The sequence below is a fragment of the Ornithorhynchus anatinus genome, chromosome 2 (genome assembly GCF_004115215.2).
Source record: "Ornithorhynchus anatinus isolate Pmale09 chromosome 2, mOrnAna1.pri.v4, whole genome shotgun sequence".
NCBI classification, from domain to species: Eukaryota; Metazoa; Chordata; class Mammalia; order Monotremata; family Ornithorhynchidae; genus Ornithorhynchus; species Ornithorhynchus anatinus.
In genome coordinates this window covers 86,734,809-86,754,916 of record NC_041729.1, presented here as the reverse complement: position 1 = coordinate 86,754,916, position 20,108 = coordinate 86,734,809, and the positions used below count along the sequence as shown (strand labels likewise).

The 20,108-nt window shown below is 46.6% G+C and overlaps 1 protein-coding gene across 1 annotated transcript in view; it reads right to left on the bottom strand.

The window, feature by feature from the left end:
* The window catches only part of REPS1 (RALBP1 associated Eps domain containing 1), a 94,601-nt gene extending 74,885 nt beyond the window's left edge, over positions 1–19,716 (bottom strand). Inside the window, 3 exon segments of the mRNA XM_029057595.2 lie at positions 19,360–19,467; positions 19,469–19,483; positions 19,485–19,716. Coding sequence (XP_028913428.1) covers positions 19,360–19,467; positions 19,469–19,483; positions 19,485–19,514 — 153 coding nt within the window. The 5' untranslated portion in view covers positions 19,515–19,716.
* Between the last annotated feature and the right edge of the window lie 392 nt (positions 19,717–20,108).

The following is a 20,108-nucleotide window of genomic DNA, read 5'->3' as shown; positions in this document are numbered from 1 at the left end:
AGAACCACTCATGTCAATCTGGGAAATTCAAAGGGGGAGAAACAAATCCACCTCCTTGGCCCGGTGAGGCTAGATGCCACGCTGTAGCCAGCTGAACTCCAAAACTTGACTCTATTTATTGCCATTGTTCTTGTCTGCCTGTCTTCCCTGATTAGACTGTAAGCCCGTCAAACGGCAGGGACTATCTCTATCTGTTGCTGACTTGTACATTCCAAGCGCTTAGTACAGTGCTCTGCACATAGTAAGCGCTCAATAAATACTATTGAATGAATGAAAACTGAACTCACCTTCCCTCTCCAAACCTCTCTTCAACCTAATTTTCCCCTTAATCTTGACAATACCACCATCTTCCTTATCTCTGGAGCCTGCAACACTGGCCAAACTCTAGACTCCTCCCTTCCTTCTAAGCCCCATATTCAATCTGTCAATTCCAGCACGACAATTCCAGTGTCTGCTCCCTTCTTTTCCAAATAAGCAAATACCGTGCTGGTCCAGGCACTTATAGCTTGACTCCTGCAACTAACTCACTTATTTTTCTGCCTCCTGTCTCTCTCCTCGCCATGCCTTCCCATTCCTCAAAAACCTCCAGTGGTTGCCCTTCCTCTCTACGTCAAGCAGTAATTCCCAACAACAGACGGCAGACTACCACTCTCCCCACCTTTAAGCCTTAATAAAATCACATCTCCAAGAGGCCTCACCTGATTAAGGCCTCAATTCCACTACTCCCTCTCCTGTCTGCACTCCCTATGTGCTTGGATCTGTACCCTTTAAGCACTTGATATTCATCCCACCCTCAGCCCGACAGCACTTATGTACATATTCATAATTCATTTATATTAATATGTCTCCCGCTCGAGACAGTAAGTTCTTGATGGTCAGGAAACGTGTCTAATAGCTCGGTTGTGCTGCATTCGCTCAAGAACTTAGTACAGTAGTCTGCACACAGTAACAGCTCAATAAATACTACCAATTGATATCTATCTCCCCCCTAGACTGTATGCTTCTTACAGGCAGGAAACATGAAACATGTTTACCAGCTGTACTCTCCCATGCACTTAGTACAACTTTCTGTACACAGTAAGCACTCAATAAATACGATTGACTGATCGATGTCTGTCTCCCCTTTAGACTCTAAGGTTCATTACGGGAAGGGAACGTGTTTACCAATTCTTTTGTACTGAACTCTCCCCAGCACTTAGTATACTGCCTTGCACATGAACTGATTGACTGATGAGGTGTATGCAGAAAGCAGGTTTCAGTTCCTTCATTTTTTGACATGAGCATATAAAACTCGGGCTTGGGAGTCAGAGGTAATGGGTTCTAATCCCAGCTCCGCCGCTTGCCAGCTGTGTGACTTTGGGCAAGTCACTTCACTTCTCTGTGCCTCAGTTACCTTATCTGTAAAATGGAGATTAAAACTGTGAGCCCACGTGGGACAACCTGATCACCTTGTATCCCCCAGCGCTTAGAACAGTGCTTTGCACATAGTAAGCACTTAACAAATACCACCATTATTATTATTATAATAATAATTACTAGTGAGACCATTTGTCAACCCAGAATCCACTGTTTCCCAGAGCGGCAATTAGATGCTTGAAGTAACTATGATGGTTGCCTTTTTTGACATCCAAACCTAATAGGGATTACTATGTGCCATTCCTAACATTTCCAACTACATCCCTAGTTTTCTCTCTAGCAACCCATTATGATCCTTTTGGTCATTAACTGTTTTGAAAATATTAACAGTCCTGTACAACACGATGAGGTAATAAAATTCATGAGCCTACCCGCCTCTGAGTCAAAAGGTATTTTCTTGTTTTGGTTTTAAAGCAACCAGTCATTCGATCGATGGCATTTATTGAGCCTTTACTATGGGTAGAGCTCTGTTCCAAGCATTTAGGAGACTACAATACAACAGAACTGGTAGAAACATTCCCTGCCTGCAATAAGTGTACAGTCTAAACAGGGAAGTGCCCTCTCTCCTCCCTTCTCTACCCCCCACCCTCCACAGGGACAGAGGTCATTTTGTATTTGCCCTGCCCTCTACCAGTTGCTCTCCCCAGGGGGGCAGTGAGTCCTTTCCATTGCGGCTGCAGCTGCTGAGACCCCACCTCGGTGTCCTGTTCGAGGTTACCGCTACATCAGACCAGACGGCACCATGTCCATTAAGTAGTGGGCCAAGGTGGTGGAGTGCCCGGCCAGGGAGAGCGACCCTTGGGCGCAGTGGCGGCAACCGCTTCTGGGGAAGGAGGAGCTTCAGCCACCCTCAAACTCCAACGGCTGTCCTTTCTGTTATAGGGTTTGAGGAACAATAATTCCGCATTCACACCCTTCATTATTTTCTAAACTTTGATTGTGTCCTATGCCGGCTGTTGTCCTTTCAGACATACTAAGGGAATCCAATAATGCTGAGCCAGGAAACCTAGGAAAGTACGGTTCTCTCCGGATCATCTGTCTGGGATTTCCTGAAATCAGAAGCGAGTCAGCACCTGGGAATTTCAAGTTCTGATTAAAGCCATGTACTACAAAAATCAAACAAGGGCTGACACATCTCTGCTGGAAAATCACGCATCTGGACAGCCATACAAGAACACCAATGTTCTAGCAAACCATTAGTATCTTTCTCCCCACATCAGAGACTGCAATCCTGAAATGTCTCAACATTAACCTCCTATCTGTTCAATTATGCTTCCTAAAAATTTATTTCTGTACTATTTGCCAAAATCAGATAATTTTAAAAGAAACACTGTGTATTGAATTTAACAGATTGCCTTCGAACAATGTTCCCCAAAAGCACCTATTCATTATTTGTCTTAAAACCAAAATTTCAAAACAGGCAGGAATTCAGAAATGTCCACATATAAGCTTTCTGAAAACTACAATGACTTTTCCTGTTACACTGGTCAGTTGTTCTACTCATAAAATGCTATTTAAAGAAACAAGAGGCCCACTTCTTAAATGATCTGAAAAATATACTTTTGATGACTGAAGCCAAGTCTTCCCTAGGCATTTAGAACAATCAGAAATAGAACGAAAATTCCTGGATAAAAACTGCCTACACTCAGTTTGGCCATAACGTGTGTTTTCATTATGTGTTTTGGCTAGAACACTATTTGGAAACTATTAGGCCTCTACTCCATTCTGATCCTCCTCGACCTGTCAGCTGCCTTTGACACTATGACCTTGGGGTTTCTGGTAACTGCCCCAACCCCAACCCTACAGCACTTATGTATACATCTATAAATTATATATCATAAATTTCGTATTTATATTAATGTCTGTCTTCCCCTCTAGACTGTAAGCTCCTTGTGGTAAAATGTCTATCGACTCTGTTACACTGTTCTCTCCCAGTTGCTTAGTACAGTGTGCTGCAAATAGTAAGTGCTCAATAAATGCTGTCTAACCCTGGCATCACCAAAACTGTCCTCTTCTGATTCTCCTACTACTTCTCGCGCCACGCTTAACAAATACCAACAAACAAATACAAATACCAACACTGATAGGGATTGTCTGTCCTGCAACTAGGTGGACACACTGCACCATGATGTAAGAAATGGTTTGTGTGCTGCACTGTATAATAGCACAGCTCTGTTATACTGTATTCTCCCAAGTCCTTAGTACAGTGCTCTGCACACAGTAAGTACTCAATGAATACGAGTGAGTGATAGATTGGGGCCTTCTAAGACTGCAACCCTAAACAAAAACTTCTCACTCTAGGCTTCAAGGCTCTCCATCCCCTTGCCCCCTCCTACCTCACCTCCCTTCTCTTTCCACCGCCCACCCCGCACGCTCCGCTCCCCTGCCGCCCACCTCCTCACCGTCCCCCATTCTCGCCTATCCCGCCGTCGACCCCTGGACCACTTCCTCCTGCTGTCCTGGAATGCCCTCCCTCCTCACCTCTGCCAAACTAACTCTCTTCCCCTCTTCAAAGCCCTACTGAGAGCCCACCTCCTCCAAGAAGCCTTCCCAGACTGAGCTTCCCCTTTTCCCTCTTCTCCCTCTGCTCCCTCTCTGCCCCCCTTCACCTCTCCTCATCTAAGCTCCCTTTCCCCCACTTTCCCCTGCTCCTCTCCCTCTCCCTTCCCCTCAGCACTGTGCTCGTCCTCTCATTTGTATATATTTTTATTACACTATTTATTTTGTTAATGAGATGTACATCCCCTTGATTCTATTTATTGCTATTGTTTTTGTCTGTCTCTCTCCCCCGATTAGACTGTAAGCCCATCAATGGGCAGGGATTGTCTCTATCTGTTGCCGAATTGTACATTCCAAGCACTTAGTACAGTGCTCTGCACATAGTAAACACTCAATAAATACTACGGAATGAATGAATGATCGGAATACTGTAGGTACCTTCCTTCTACTGGTCACTTCCATTTTCTGAACAATCATTACTCCTTAAATCTTGGAACATCCCTTTCCTTATTTTGAGGGGGAAGAGGGGGGCGGTGGCATGTAATTAAATGAAATTCACTTATTCATTCAACTGGAAAAGAAATTTCAAGAATTATTAATTTCCAGTGAAACTTCCTACTATACCTAATGTACTTTAGATTCATTTCTTATATAAAGCCTTATTCAAAACAACAGATTCAACTAAAACATCATTCACCTTCAAAAATGTTCCATAGTTCCCAGTTTCCAGCAGCTCTCTTTCCCTATTCAAGGTAAATTTGGGGAACTGTTCCTACCCCTGGCTATAATCAATCCAAAAAATAAAATAAAATCAAAGTGTCTCCTTCCTTCCTCTAACTTTCACCGCCCGTACTAATGTTGCAACTTCGAGTCTACAATAACCTGGACTTTTCTGGACACTGAATGGGATTTCTTTTCTACCGCCAATAGGACTTGATGACCAGAGTTTACTTGGTCACCCGTTTCAGGCTTCTGATTGGGCATTACAGTTCTATTCAGCCTGAAGTGACTCATGTTCTTCATTTCCCCATGCTATCATTTTTTGGCCTTTCCTTGAATCCAGCTATTTTATGAGCTTAAGTGGACTGAGAGAGGCTGAGGGTTTGAAATGATATTTGTAAGAAATATCCTACTGTGAAGGTACTTCAAGATCTCTCACTTTGTACTTGAAAAATTATGGAGTGAGAGAACTGGCAGCTGCGCCAAGATTACCAGGAGGTCACCTGGAGGTCATGGTCAGGTAAAGAAAACCTGCAGGTTGAAGCCTTTTCTTTTGGATGCTTACTTCATCTCCACTTTTTCTTACCATGTAAAAGCAGATGACATAATCATTTCATCCACTGAAACACTGAGCACATACCTTCCCCGCCTTAAGGGGTGAACTTGACAGAGAACAGGTGGGGAAGACAAGAGCCTCCAAAATCAGCATTGGTAGTACAACTCCACTCGTCAAGAGGGAAAGGTATGGATTTTACTTTTTTATGGAAAACAAAAGGAATTCAAGGAAAACACCTCTCAGGGAAAAGCCAGCTTCTGACCAGAGAGAAAGCTCTGTTCCAAGGTGGGGTTGGGTGAGAATTGAATCATTTCCAAGCCATCTTTTCTAGACAACTCCAGAGAGGCACTATGGCCTAGTGGAAAGAGCACGGGCCTGGGAATCAGGGGACCTAGGTGCTAATTCTGGCTCCGTCACACGTCTGCTGTGTGACCTGGGGCAAGACATTTCTCTTTGCCTCAGTCATCTCATCCGTAAAGTGGGACTTCAGTCTGTGAGCCCCACAAGAGAAATGGATTGTGACCAGCCTAATTAACTTGTATCTATCCCAGCACTTCGTGTGTGCCTGGCACATAGTAAGCACTTAAATGCCATCAAAAACAACAACAACAAAAAAAACCCCAGCAACTCCACAGGAGTCCAGGATGGCCTAGAGGACCCTCAATCACAGATTATACATGCTCTACCATGCTATTCCTTTAGAGACTCCAGAATCTCCTGATAAAGGACACGACATTTCTCAGGGAGGTCTTGCTTGGGCTGGTTCTAACCCAAAATAATCACAGAGAGGGGACAAAGAAATCAGCAGTTTTTCTACTTCCCAGATCCATCTCTCTGTAACAAAACTGGGCTGTAGTCCAAGTCTCTCTCAGGCTCAGTGACCTCACAAGCAGTCACCAGATCAATCCAGAGATACCCTTCAGGTTGAAGACACCTACTTTTTCTACTTTACTCTCTCCTGTTTAGAAAAGGCTTAAAAGAAGTGCATTAAAAGATATACTCTGACGCACAAGAATGCCTTTGGAGTCCTTGGTACGAAATGTGGTGGAATTTTAACAAATACACTCATAGCCTAGAACTTCTGAGTTACCCTGTAAAGTTCCCTCATTAATAGGGTTTGAATAAGCTATTTGGAGTACAGGGATCCAAGAATTTTTTATTGAGAGAAGATGGTTTGCCTGTTTGTCATTTTCCTTCCAGATCCATGACCAGGTGGTTTTTCTGATTTGTGTTAATCTCAAGTTAAATGTGGGATTGATCTGTATTACAGTGACCTTATTTTACCTTTAAAAAGAAGCCCAAAAAAGTAGGTTACAAATGTCTATTTCTTATTGAAGTACATGCTTCCTCCTCCTCACTACTCATCTTGAGAGGATATACGCTCAGGAACCTTCAACAGACCTTGCTCTAGCAAATAATGTTCTTGGGCAGGAAGAGTATCAAGACTTGAAGCATAAAACATAGTTTTGAATAATCTCTGCTCACAAATGTGAGGCTCTTAAAACAGAGAGGAAAACTGATTTTTTTTTTCCTTGAAATGGACGTCCACACGGTCGGTACTTTCAGCAAACTCTAAAAAACTTCTAACTGACCTTAAACCGAGTTAAGGGAGTAATTCAGACACTAAAGGTTCAAGGAAAGATGTGCCTAATGCAACACCATGAAAGAATATTAGCCAAAGGATGTTAAGTATAAGCCATGTCTGAGAAAAGACAGTCAATTAGACTGTAAGCCCGTCAAACGGCAGGGACTGTCTCTATCTGTTGCCGACTTGTTCATTCCAAGCGCTTAGTACAGTGCTCTGCACATAGTAAGCGCTCAATAAATACTATTGAATGAATGAAAAGAAACGCTACCTTTAAAATGGATACACCTGTGCAAATGCAGGTGATTTGGAAGAGCCCTGAAAGGATTATTAGATTATCAGTCAATGCTATTTATTGAGTTCTTATTGGGTGCAGAGCACTCAATCACCCTGCCCCCTCCTACCTTGCCATGACCCAACCTACTACAACCCAGGCCACACAGTTCACTCCTCTCATGCTAACTTTCTCACTGAACCTCAATCTTGGCTATCTTGCCGCTGACCTTTCGCCCACGTCCTGCCTCTTGCCTGCAACATCCTCCCTCTTCATATCCAACAGTCACTTAGTCTCCCCACCTTCAAAGCTTTATTGAAGGCACAACTCCTCCAAGAGGCCTTCCCTGACTAAGCCCTCCTTTCTGCTTCTCCCACTCCCTTCTGTGCCGCCTTGACTTGCTCCTTTTACTCATCCCCTCCCTCCCAGCTCCACAGCACTTATGCCCATATCTGTAATTTTATTTATATTAATGTCTGCTTCCCCGTCTAGACTGTAAGCTCACTCTGGGCCAGAAATGTTTGTGTTCTACTGTTATGTTGTACTCTCACCAGTGATTAGCACACAGTAAGCACTCAATAAAAGCAACTGACTGAACCCTTGGAAGAGTACAATACAACAGAGTTACTAAACATGTCCCCTGTCCACAAGAAGTTTACAATCTAGAGGATAAAGTTACCATTATTGTTTACTCATTAAAGCATTCTGAAATTTACTAATCAGACAGAGACTTCTGACAGGGACAGGCAAAAGCTACCCAAACTAGTGAGCAAAGACTGGGGATTTACAATTCTCAGATCGAGATCAGGAACCAAATCAATAATCGTCTCTGTGCTTTAACTGCTGAGTCAGAGACTGACAACTAGGCCAACAATGCAGATGATGTGAAGGAGGCCAATAAAATGCAGTTTGATTTAACAGGTTCCAAAGCCAAAAGAAAAACAGTTTTATTTAATGACAGTGGATGGTCCAGTTCCACAGACACCATTACAAAAATACCCAAAAGCAAGAGGCATACAGATGGAGAACAGTCATTCCCTTTGCGCCTACTCTACCCATTGGAGCCTGTTAACCCAGCTAAGTATTGTCTGGCAGTCAACTGTACTTAGGCAAGCAAACTCAGATTTTAACACCTCACGTTGAATGTTACTTCAGGGCGGGGGGAACAAAAAACCCCACGCATATGTGCTTTAAATTTCTTAACACGTCCCAAAGCCCTTTCAATAATCTTCCAGTTTTTACCAGATCTTCCTTCAAGAATTAGTGCCATAGCAACATGACATCCAAGAGCAGACAGCATTAACCGCCTGAAGAAATATAATGCTTTGGACTGTATTTTTGGCTTACCTGCCCATGCCTGATTTCGAGTTCCACCCAGCCTAATTTCTTCAACCTGTCAGACCTACTAGCTATCAAAAATAATTTTATGGGACTTTGTTTTATCAAGAGCTAGTTTTTGTTAAAAAAAAAAAACACAGGCAGTCATGAGACAATATAATTAGTTCCTTGAAGGTGTTGTATACCTGAACCAATTTTCTCACAGGAACAACGTTACAAATGGGGAATCTGTTCCTGAATCAAAGTCATGATACCCAACACATTTTACAATAAAGATTACCCAGAATTGTGCAAGTCACTTTCAGATGAGTAACAAAGCTTTATTAATGTATTTATATTGAGTTAAATAGATTTCATAATAGTAAAGTGAATTAGATGCACTGACCTTCCCTGGAGATGGGGTAATCTTCCCCACCTCTGTTCTCCCAGCCCCACCCATTCAGGCATTCATTCATTCAACTGTATTTATTGAGCGTTTACTCTGTGCAATGTACTGCCCACAACAAGCTTAAATTCAGGGGCGGGGGGGAGGGGGAGACAGACATCAGTACAAATAAATAAAATTACAGATATGTACATAAGTGCTGTGGGGCTGGGAGGGGGAAAGAACAAAGGGAACAAGTTAGGGGGATGCAGAAGGGAGTGGGAGATGAGGAAAAGCAGGGCCTAGTCTGGGAAGGCCTCTTGGAGGAGATGTACCTTCAATCAGGCTTTTGGTGGGGGTGTTATTGTCTCCCTCCTGCTCTGTCACATATGCCCACTTTTTCCTTTGGTTGGCCCCCATCGGGGCTTTTAAAATTGTTCTACCTTTGTCCCATCCTGCCCCACCTGGTCCACAACGCCCAAGCCTCTGAAGTTTGGGCCATAAAGAGGGCTAGTTCTTTGAAGTTGAAATTGAGATATTATCAAGATGAACATGTGTATAATTTAGAAACGTTATAATGAGGAGAAGCTGCATGGCCTTGTGGATAGAACATGGGCCTGGGAGTCAGAAGGGCCTGAGTTCTAATTCTGGCTCTGTCATGTGCTTGCTGGGTGACCTTGGACAAGTCACTTCACTTCTCTGTGCCTCAGTTCCCTCATTTGTAAAACAGGAATTAAGACTGTGAGCCTCATGTGGGACACGGACTGTGTCCAACCTATCTTGTATCTACCCCCACGGTTAATTCAGTGCCTGGCACATAGCAACTGCTTAGCAAATACCATTTAAAAAAAAAAAAAAGAAGTCAAGGACTTCCCAATTATAGGAACTATGCTCACAATCCAAAATTGACACTGGACCTGGGACACTCCAAATAGGAAGGGGACCAGTAATAACAATATGGTATTTATTAAGCACCGACTTAGATGCCAAGCACTTCATTCATTCAATCATATTTATTGAGCACTTACTGCATGCAAAGCACTTGGGAGAGTACAAAACAATAAACAAACACATTTTCTGCTCATAACGAGCTTACAGTCTAGAGCACGAGAAGCCATGTGGTCTAGTGGATAGAGCACAGGCCTGGGAGTCAGAGGACCTGGGTAAAAACCCCAGCTCTTTGAGTCAGAGGACCTGGGTAATAATTCCAGCTCTGCCACTTGTTTGCTGGGTGACGGTAGGCAGGTCACTTAACTTCTCCGTGTCACAGGCACCTCATCTGTAAAATGGGGATTAAGACTGTGAGCCCAATGGCGAACATAAACTGTGTCTAACCTGATTATCTGGTATCTACCCCAGCCCTTAATAAAGTGGCTGGCACACAGTAAGCCCTTTAACAAATACCACTTTTTTTTTTAAAAAAAAAAGGCACTGCAGAGGGATAGATAAAAGATAATCAAATCTGAAAAGACCCTATCCAACACTGAGTTCACAGACAGCATACTAACCCCACTTTATATATGAGAAAGCTGGGTGTCAGAGACATTGATGGTTTAACCCAAGGTCGCCTCAGCAGATCAGGGGCGGAGCTGGGATTAGAGAACCTGGTCTCCTCTTTCCACTAGGCCACACTTTCACCCCAACTCTTTCGACTCAATGTACACTCAGATCTGCCATAACGTGTTTTCACATTCTGGCTCTTGCTGCTGGGGAATCGGTTAAGGTTCTTTCAACAATGTCTCTGTTTGGGCTCAGGCTACAAGTCCCCGGAGGTGACTGCTTAGCATATGACACTAGCATGGCTCCCAAGCGCTTAGTACAGTGTTCTGCACATGGTAGGCACTCAATGATTGATTGATTGATTGATAACACAGAGCAAGTTTTCTTAACGCAGAGTTTAGCAAGCAAGCAATGCTTTACTTAAGAGAACCAGAGGTGCGGTCTACTTTGAACAAAGGTCTGCAATGGCAATGAGCAGGGGGAGGTGCTGGGGAGGGACTTCAAGGCTGAGGTATGCCAAGACTTCCGCCGTACATACTTTGGCTCTTTAATTCAGATAATTCAGAAGTCTGAGCATTTCTGGAGTCACCCCAAACAATTTTTGCATGGTAGGAGCCCTGTCTCAATCCTTCATGGGGTGTGTACCACTAAAGAAATGTGGAAGGGGCCCCAGCGGCCTTGGGATGGGCCCCCCAAGCCAATCAACACAACATCAGAGTTATTCTAGGGCGCCCATTACCACTGCTGCAGCTCTTATTACCCTCCCCACACCCCCTGCATATGCCAGAGGAGGATACGTAACATTAACGTTTTTATGGAAGTCTTTCCACACCAAAAATGGCCAGAGTGAACAAACCAGCCCCATCCTCCTACCCAGATCCTCAAACTTCTGTGTCAAAGGGTGCCACCCAGCTTTAAGTGCTTAGTGGCCACAAATTAACACTAGGAGACAGTGACCCCATGAAATCACTGTACTGACATCGAAAATACAACTTAAGAACTACCAAAGTACTTGTAAAAGGCTAGGCTAAAAGACCAATGAAATAATCTGGGGGAAATCATTAGCATTTTTGTGTATTTCCTAAAAGGTTCAAACTGGGATTCCCGATTCTTGACAAAGCTCCTTAAGAAAAGGTGACTTTTTCTAGAAAAATCTTACAAACTTGAAGAGTTTTGTTACAGCAGGTTTTTACAGAGATGCTTACTATATACTGTATCACCTTCACAATATTGCCAAGATCTGCCCTTTCCTCTCCATCCCAACTGATATCGTGCTGGTACAGGCTCTTATGATATCTCAACTGGATTATTGTGTCAGCCTCCTCTCTGATTTCCCTTCCTCCTGTCTCTCTCCACTCCAGTCTATTCTTCATTCCGCTGCTCCGATCATCTTCCTACAGAAACGCTCTGGGCATATCACTCCCCTCCTCAAAAACTTCCAGTGGCTGCCTATCAACCTTCACATGAAACAACAACTCCTCACTCTTGGCTTCAAAGCTCTCCATCCCCTTGCCCCCTCCTACCTCACCTCCCTTCTCTCTTTCTACTGCCCAACCGGACACTCTGCTCCTCTGCCGCTCACCTCCTCACTGTCCCCCATTCACACCTATCCCGCCGTCGACCCCTGCCCATATCCTTCTGCTGTCCTGGAATGCCCTCCCTCCTCACATCCACCAAACTAACTCTCTTCCCCTCTTCAAAGCCCTACTGAGAGTTCACCTCCTCCAAGAAGCCTTCTCAGACTGAGCCCCCTCTTTCCCTCTGCTCCCCTTCCCCTCCCCACCCTCTGTATTTCCCACTTCCCCTCCCCTCAGCACTGTGCTCATTTGTATATATTATTTATCACCTTATTTATTTTGTTAATAAGGTGTATATCCCCTTGATTCTATTTATCTTGATGATGTTGTCTTGTTTTTGTCTTGTTCTGTTTTGCTTCGCTGTCTGTCTCTCCCGTTTAGACCGTGAGCCCATCATTGGGCAGGGATGGTCTCTATCTGTTGCCCAATTGTACATTCTAAGCGCTTAGTACAGCGCTCTGCACATAGTAAGTGCTCAATAAACACTATTGAACGAATGTACCTCAAGACCTACTGGCCGAAAATCGCCATTGGGAATTACATTGCACCAGCAGTAACAATATGAATATTAGTTCCAAAATTTGTTTAACTGTTCTAAGTAGAATAAGCAAAAAATACATGAACAAATCAACAAGGCGTTTTTTTTCTTTTAAACCAAATTAGTGTTCTGTCTGAAGTTGGAGAAAATATATTGTTAAATTACTATTGATTTCCATTTCCTGATACACTGTGTTACCTTGCTGGACAGTTACCAGAAACTGGAGGGAAAACAAAAGAGCTAATGTTTTTCTTCTCTATTAACACAGGAATTACTTTCCAAACTTCAAATGGATTAGAGAGAAAATTACAACTGGCACCTTGTATACTTCAAACCATCTGTAAAAGTTACCAGTAATTCAAAATTCCACCGTGACTTACAATCACTCTTTAAAAGGCGAGCAATAAATATGGACTGAAGTAATACATTGTGTGAAATGTCCTTTCCCAACCTTTAAAAGGTCACTAAAGTTACATTTGGAAGAGACGGCCATTCACCGCAGAGTAACATTTGATCATTCTCTAGCCTTGCAGATTGCCACATCGCTGGGGTGACTAAGTGCCAATGCATAGATGAACCCTGCCTTGAATCTCACATTCTCTGCTATTCCGGCATGTCGCTCAGTTTTATAAAGTGTGTGTCAATTCAAAAGTTTCCTTGGCAAAACTCGATATCCTGGACTAAGATCATCCTGGGACATACAATTCTTCATTTGTGGACAACGCTGTCTTCAGAACAGAGTTCAGAACACAGAAAAATACAACGGCCTCCTTTAAATGCTGAAATTTCCCTGGGTAGTTCCAAAAACATTGAGAAGCACAATGGGTCAATACTAAATAAGTGGTCTGTTTCTTCACTTACAAACCAAGCGACCATAAAAGTTCAGGACATCAGTCACTCAGAACCTACCAACTTTCTCCCAGAAACTCCACTCCATCAGCTTTAAAGCAGTCAATCACCTTGCCCCCTCCTACCTCATCTCGCTGCTCTCTTATTACAACCGAGCCCGCACACTTCGCTCCTCTAATGCCACTGACATACTCACTATATCTCATCTACCTCCCACTGACTTCTCACCCATGTATTGCCTCTGTCCTGGAAGGCCCTTCCTCTTCATATCCGCCTCCAAAGCTTTATTGAAGGCACCTCTCCATCGACTCTGTCCACCATTCTCTTCACCTAAAAACATTATTCAACCTCGGTTTCACTGCCCCTGTCCTCTCCTTGTTCTCCTCCTATTTCTCTGGCCGCTCATTTTAAGTCTCTTTCACGGTCTCCTTCTCTACCTCCCGCCCCCCCAGCCCCACCCCTCACCTTAACTGTGGGGGTCCCTCAAAGTGGGTTCATTCATTCAATAGTATTTACTGAGCATTTACTCTGTGCACAGCACTGTACTAAGCGCTTGGGAGAGTACAACATAACAGACATATTCCTGCCCACAACATTCAGTAGTGTCCCCTCTATTCTCTACCTACACCCATTCCTTTGGAAGAACTCATGCGCTCACATGGTTTCAACTACTACCTCTATGCAGATGATTACCGAATCTACATCTCCAGTCCTGATCTCTCTCCATCTGTGCAGTCTCGCATTTCCTCCTGCCTTCAAGACCTCTCTACCTAGATGTCCTCCCGTCACCTCAAGCTTAACGTGTCCGATACAGAACCCCTCATCTTCCCACCTAAACCCTGCCCTCCCCGTGACTTTCCCATCACTGTAGATGGTACCACCATCCTTCCCATCTCACAGCCCGTAACTTTGACATTATCTCCCATTCAACCCACGTATTCAATCCGTCACTAAATCCTGTCGGTTCAACCTTCACAACGTCGGTAAAATCCGCCCTCTCCTCTCCATCCAAACTGCTACCGCGTTAATCCAAGCATTTATCCTATCCCGCCTTGATTCCTGTACCAGCCACCTTGCTCACCTCCCAGCCTCCTGTCTCTCCCCACTCTGGTCCATACTTCATTCTGCTGCCTGGATTACTTTCCCGCAAAAATGTTCAGGTCATGCTTCTTCTCTCAAGAAACTCCAGGAGTTGCCCATCCTTATCTGCACCAAACAGAAATTACTCCCCATTGGCTTTAAAGCACTCGGTCACCATGCTCCCTCCTACCTCACCTCGCTACTCTCCTACTCTAACGCAGCCCACATGCTTCGGTCCTCTCGTGCCAACCTTCTCACTCACTCCACCTCGAGCTCATCTATCTCGTCACTGACCTCTTGACCACGTGCTGCCTCTGGCCTGGAACGTCCTTCGCTTCTCATAACTGACAATTACTCTCCCCGTCTTCAAAGTCTTATCGAAGGCACATCTCCTCCCAGAGGCCTTCCCTGACTATGCCCTCCTTTCCTCTTCTCCCACTCCTTCTGCGTCGCCCTGGCTTGTTCCCTTTATTGATCCTCCCTCCCGGCCCCTCATCACTTATGTGCATAGCTTTAATTTTATTTCTATTAATGTCTGTCTCCCCATCTAGACTGCAAGCTCACTGTGGGGAGGTAATGTGTCTGTTATATTGTACTCTCCCAAGTGCTTAGTACAGTGCTCTGCACACAATAAGCGCTCAATAAATATGACTGACTCCAAGAGGCCTTCCCTGACTAGGCCCTCGTTTCCTCTTCTCCCACTCCCTTCTGTGCTGCCCTTGCATCTGGATTTGCACCCTTTATTCATCCCCACAGCACTTTTGTACACATCCATAATTTATTTATATCACCAACATCTGTCTCTTAAGCTTAATGAATACTATTCCGACTATTTTAAAGTAATTCTCTTTGAGCTATCAGGACTGTTGTTTAGTTGAGGCTGTTGGATAATTCCTACATGGTTTAAACCTGTGATCACATCCTGGCCATTTATCTTTTCGGTTCAATGAGGCCAAAAAAAAAAAGCCAATTCTATTTAGGGATGCTAATCTATTTGGAAGATGATCTTAAAAATTAATTGAAGAATACACTTACTAAAATTCTAAATTTGAGAATCTAAAATCTGCCTAACTCTGGAGCATGTCCAACCTTCTAGTTTGCTCCCACTTTTCACCTCCTGAATGCTCTAAGGAAGCCTCTTAAAACAAGGGAAACCCTGATTTATAGGGAAAAAGAAAACTTCTTATCTGTTTTTGAACATCAGCTGACAAGCCCTCCATTTAATAAGTCTCAGTCCAACTGCAGATCCCTAGAGCATGTTCAACTTTCTAGTTTTGTCCCACTTTTCACCTCTTGCATGCCCTAATAAATTTTGCTAAAACAAGGAGGGAAACCTTTATTTCTAGAAAAAAAAATCACTTTCCAATCTGTTCAAGTTTAGAGGGCAGGCCTTAATTTTTAATATCTAAGGCTGAATCTCCAAACATGAAAAACAGATTGATTGCCTACTTTTCCCCAAATACTAAATCAATGAATTTATGCTTCCAGGTGTCATCCAAATCCAGTGCTTCAGCCGCTCCTCAACTCTCGCCTCTGAAGTTAAAAAGCAGCAACTTAAAATATCCCAGATAAGTTGTAAGATAGGATTCGTTCTAGGTATTTATTATACACACCTATATTCCTACCGCTACAACGCAAAGAAGATAACGCCGCTACTTACACGAGAGCTACAACTTCTGAGGGCGGCTTACGTGCGCGGCACATCTCTGACATGTTTTGGGCATTTGCTCAAATTTCAGAGCTTTGGATAATTAACTTGGATCGATATAAAGGAAAGTCGAAACCTTTTCATCCTGTCCCGTTTGGGCAGGAGAGTACAAGTGGTTGCACTTCATCAAACAGAAGTAAGTTACACTGGGGACAAACCTGCCTTTCAACAAACGAAAAAGAGATGGCACGATTCAAAAAGCAAGCCTTTTACCATTCTCCCCGCTCAGACGTGCGGCTTTCGGGTGGGCCATCTGTGCAGTTTTGTCAAAAGAGGGAAACAGTTCCGAGCCAGGGGATGGGAGGGGTGGCTCTGCCCAGGCTGCTCCCACCCATAATTACCCTTAAAAAAAAAACCCCAAAACTCTCTTTTTTATCCTAATACTATTCCCTGACAAAAGTTTTATTCCCCAGGGACAGGGGGCCCGCTGCAATAACACCATCCTTAGTAATAACGGCCCTTTGATGATTGTTCTGTTCCTTTCCCGTGGACATAGAGGAGCTGACTATCTGTAAAGCCAGAGGAGCCAACCTGGTCTATTTTTGGTTAACCAGAAAGTCAAACACCCGCTTCCTTTTCATACGGCGGCACCAAGAAGAAGAAGAAACTGTGTAGTGGCGTGGGCAGCCTCTGTAGTGGATTCCTTGCAGCCCGTCAGGGCCGGCCGGGGCCCGGTCCTTGGGGAGGTGGGAGCCCAGGGAAGTTTGTGCCCGCGGGACGGACTCTGAGCGAGCGCTCTCCGGGGTCCGGGGGTCCTGGGGGTCCCGGGGCTCAGCGGGGTCCGTCGTTGGGAGGTTTGGAATGGGGCGGCGTTTTCCCTCGGTCTTGCGGCGGGAGGGCCCGGGCAGAGATGCAGAACTGGGGTTCCCGGGTCGGACGGACATTTGGCCGCTCCCGGGAAACGGGGATGGGGACGGCTATGCACCCGCGCCCACCTACAGGCCAACACACCGCACATCCACACGGGTGTAAACGCACCACATATACACACACTCGGGCATACACACTCACTCATGCAGCCTACACACATACTCCCATGTACACACACACACACACACTCAAATACACACTGCTTCAGCGCTTAGTATGGTGCTTGGCACATAGTAAGCGCTTAACAAATACCATTATACACACACACACACACCCATATACACACTACTTGGCACATAGTAAGCGCTTAACAAATACCATTATTTTTATTATATACACACTCGTACATACACTGCTCCAGGGCTTGGTACAGTGCTTGGCACATAATAATAATAATGTTGGTATTTGTTAAGCGCTTACTATATGCCGAGCACTGTTCTAAGCGCTGGGGTAGACAGAGGGGAATCAGGTTGTCCCATGTGGGGCTCACAGTCTTAATCCCCATTTTACAGATGAGGGAACTGAGGCCCAGAGAAGTGAAGTGACTTGCCCAAAGTCACAGAGCTGACAAGTGGCAGAGCCGGTATTCGAACCCATGAGCTCTGACTCCAAAGCCCATGCTCTTTCCACTGAGCCACGCTGCTTCTCATAGTAAACACTTGACAAATACCACTATTAGCACTGTTACACACACACACACACTCATATACACGCTCATATACACACTGCTTGACATGTAGTAAGCGCTTAACAAATACCTTTATTATCATTATTATACATACACTCACCTATACACACTGCTTAGTACAGTGCTTGGCACATATACACACTGCTCCAGGGCTTTGTACAGTGCTTGGCAGATAGTAAGTGCTTAACAAATACTATTATTATTATAAACACACTCACATATACACAGACTCACATATACACACTGTTCCAAGCTTAGTACAGTGCTTGGCACATATACCCACACCTATATACGCTGCTCTAGGGCTTAGTACAGTGCTAGGCACATAGTAAGTGCTTAATAAATACCATCATTATTATTATTATTTATTATAAGCAGCGTGGCTCAGCGGCAAGAGCCCGGGCTTGGGAGTCAGAGGTCATGGGTTCGAGTCCCAGCTCTGCCACTTGTCAGCTGGGTGACGGTGGGCAAGTCACTTCACTTCTCTGTGCCTCAGTGACCTCATCTGGAAAATGGGGATGAAGACCGTGAGCCTCACGTGGGACAACCTGATGACCCTGTATCTACCCCAGGGCTTAGAACATGCTCTGACATAAGCGCTTAACAAGTACCGACATTATTGTTATTTATTATAGTATGGAGAGTCCCCTATAGCCACGGCCCCATCCACCTGAGGACGGCCCCCTCCTCCACCTTCGGGCCCAAGCACCTGCGGCCCCCTCCGGGCCGGGGTTCGGGGTTCGAGGATCGGGCCGGGCCCTCCGCAGGGGGGGACAGGGGAGGGGGACGGGGTCGTTCCGCGGCGACCCTCCGGCAAGACAGAGGGAGGGAGGGAGGGAAGGAGGGAAGGAGAGAAGGGAGGGAGGGAGGGAGGGAAGGAGGGAAGGAGAGAGGGAAGGAGGGAAGGGAAGGAGAGAAGGAAGGAGGGAGGGAAGGAGAGAAGGAAAGAGGGAGGGAAGGAGAGAAGGAAAGAGGGAGGGAAGGAGAGAAGGAAAGAGGGAGGGAAGGAGAGAAGGAAAGAGGGAGGGAAGGAGAGAGGGAAGGAGGGAGGGCAGGAGGGAGGAAAAGAGGGAAGGAGGGAGGAAAAGAGGGAGGGAGGAAAAGAGGGAGGGAAGGAAGGAGGGAGGGAGGGAAGGAGGGAGGGAAGGAGAGAAGGAAAAGAGGGAGGGAAGGAAAAGACGGAGGGAAAGAGGGAAGGAAGGGAAAAGGGAAGGAAGGAGGGAAGGAAGAAAAAGGGGAAGGAGGGAGGGAGAGAAGGAGGGAAGGAAGGAAGAAAAAAGGGAAGGAAGGAAGAAGGGGAGGAGGAAGAAAAAGAGAGAAGGAGGGAGGAGGGAAGAAAAGAAGGAAGGAAGGAAGGAAAAAGGGAAGGAGGGAAGGAGGGAGGGAGGGGAGAGGAAGGGAGGGAGGGAAGGACGGAGGGAAAGAAGGAAGGAAAAAGGGAAGGAGGGAAGGAAGAAAAAAGGGAAGGAAGGAAGGAAGGAAGGAAGGAAGGAAGGAAGGAAGGAAGGGAAGGAAGGAAGGAAGGAAGGAAGGAAGGAAGGAAGGAAGGAAGGAAGGAAGGAAAAAGGGAAGGAGGTGTGTCCCCTCCCATTGCGGTAGCCCGTCCTCCACCGGGAAGGGGGCTCGGGCCTGCACGGTGGGGCCCGAGCGGACCGGACCGGACCGAACCGAACCGAACCGGGACAGGGCCGGGCAGCACAGAACCGAACCGGGCCGGACAGCACAGACCCAGAAAGGCCAGGAATGAAACGGAGCGGAGCGGCCAGGACCGGCCGGGCCGGCCCCGGCCCTCGTTACCTGCAAGACGACGTCGTTGGGGAGCTGGGCGGCCCTGAACAGCTCCAACACCCGCCCGTTGGACGCCACCTTCTTGGCGCTCTCGATGTCGCAGTAGGAGAAGAGATCGGGAGTAGTATTTCTGCCTCCGCGTCGCTCAGCGTTAATCCCTCCATCTTCCCCGCTCCGCCTGCAGCGGTCGGGACGGACGGGGACGGCGGGAGCGGAGACCCGGGGGAAGCCACGGAGCGGAGCGGGGCGGGGCGGGAGCAGCAGCACGTCCCCGAGAGAGGGTTGCAACAGGACCTCGACCTCCTCCTCCTCCTCCTCCTCCTCCTCCTCCTCGCCCGGGAGAGGCGCGAGGCCCCAGCTCCGGCCGCGCCACGCGCTGCACGAGGACGGCCGGGAGCGCGCGACGGCCGCCGCGCGCGCGCCCCCCCCCTCCCTCCCTCCTTCGGCCCGGCCGCCCGGGGAGGGGGGGCGGGGCCGCGGGCCGCCGCTGGGGGCGCCCTCGCTCCTCCCCCGCCCCGCCCCAAGCGGCCGGGGACCCGGATGTGGGCCCGAGGAGGGAGGCGAGAGCGGCCGGGCGGGAGCGCGCCGGGGGACGGAAGGGGGAGGGCCGCGAGCGCGCGCGCGCGGGCGGATCGGGAGGGGGAGAGAGCGGGCGGGCGGGAGGGGAGGAGGGGGAGAGAGCGCGCTTGCGCAGGCGGGAGGGGAAGAGGGGGAGAGAGCGGGCGGGGGGGGCGAGGAGGGAGGCAGCGCGCACGCGC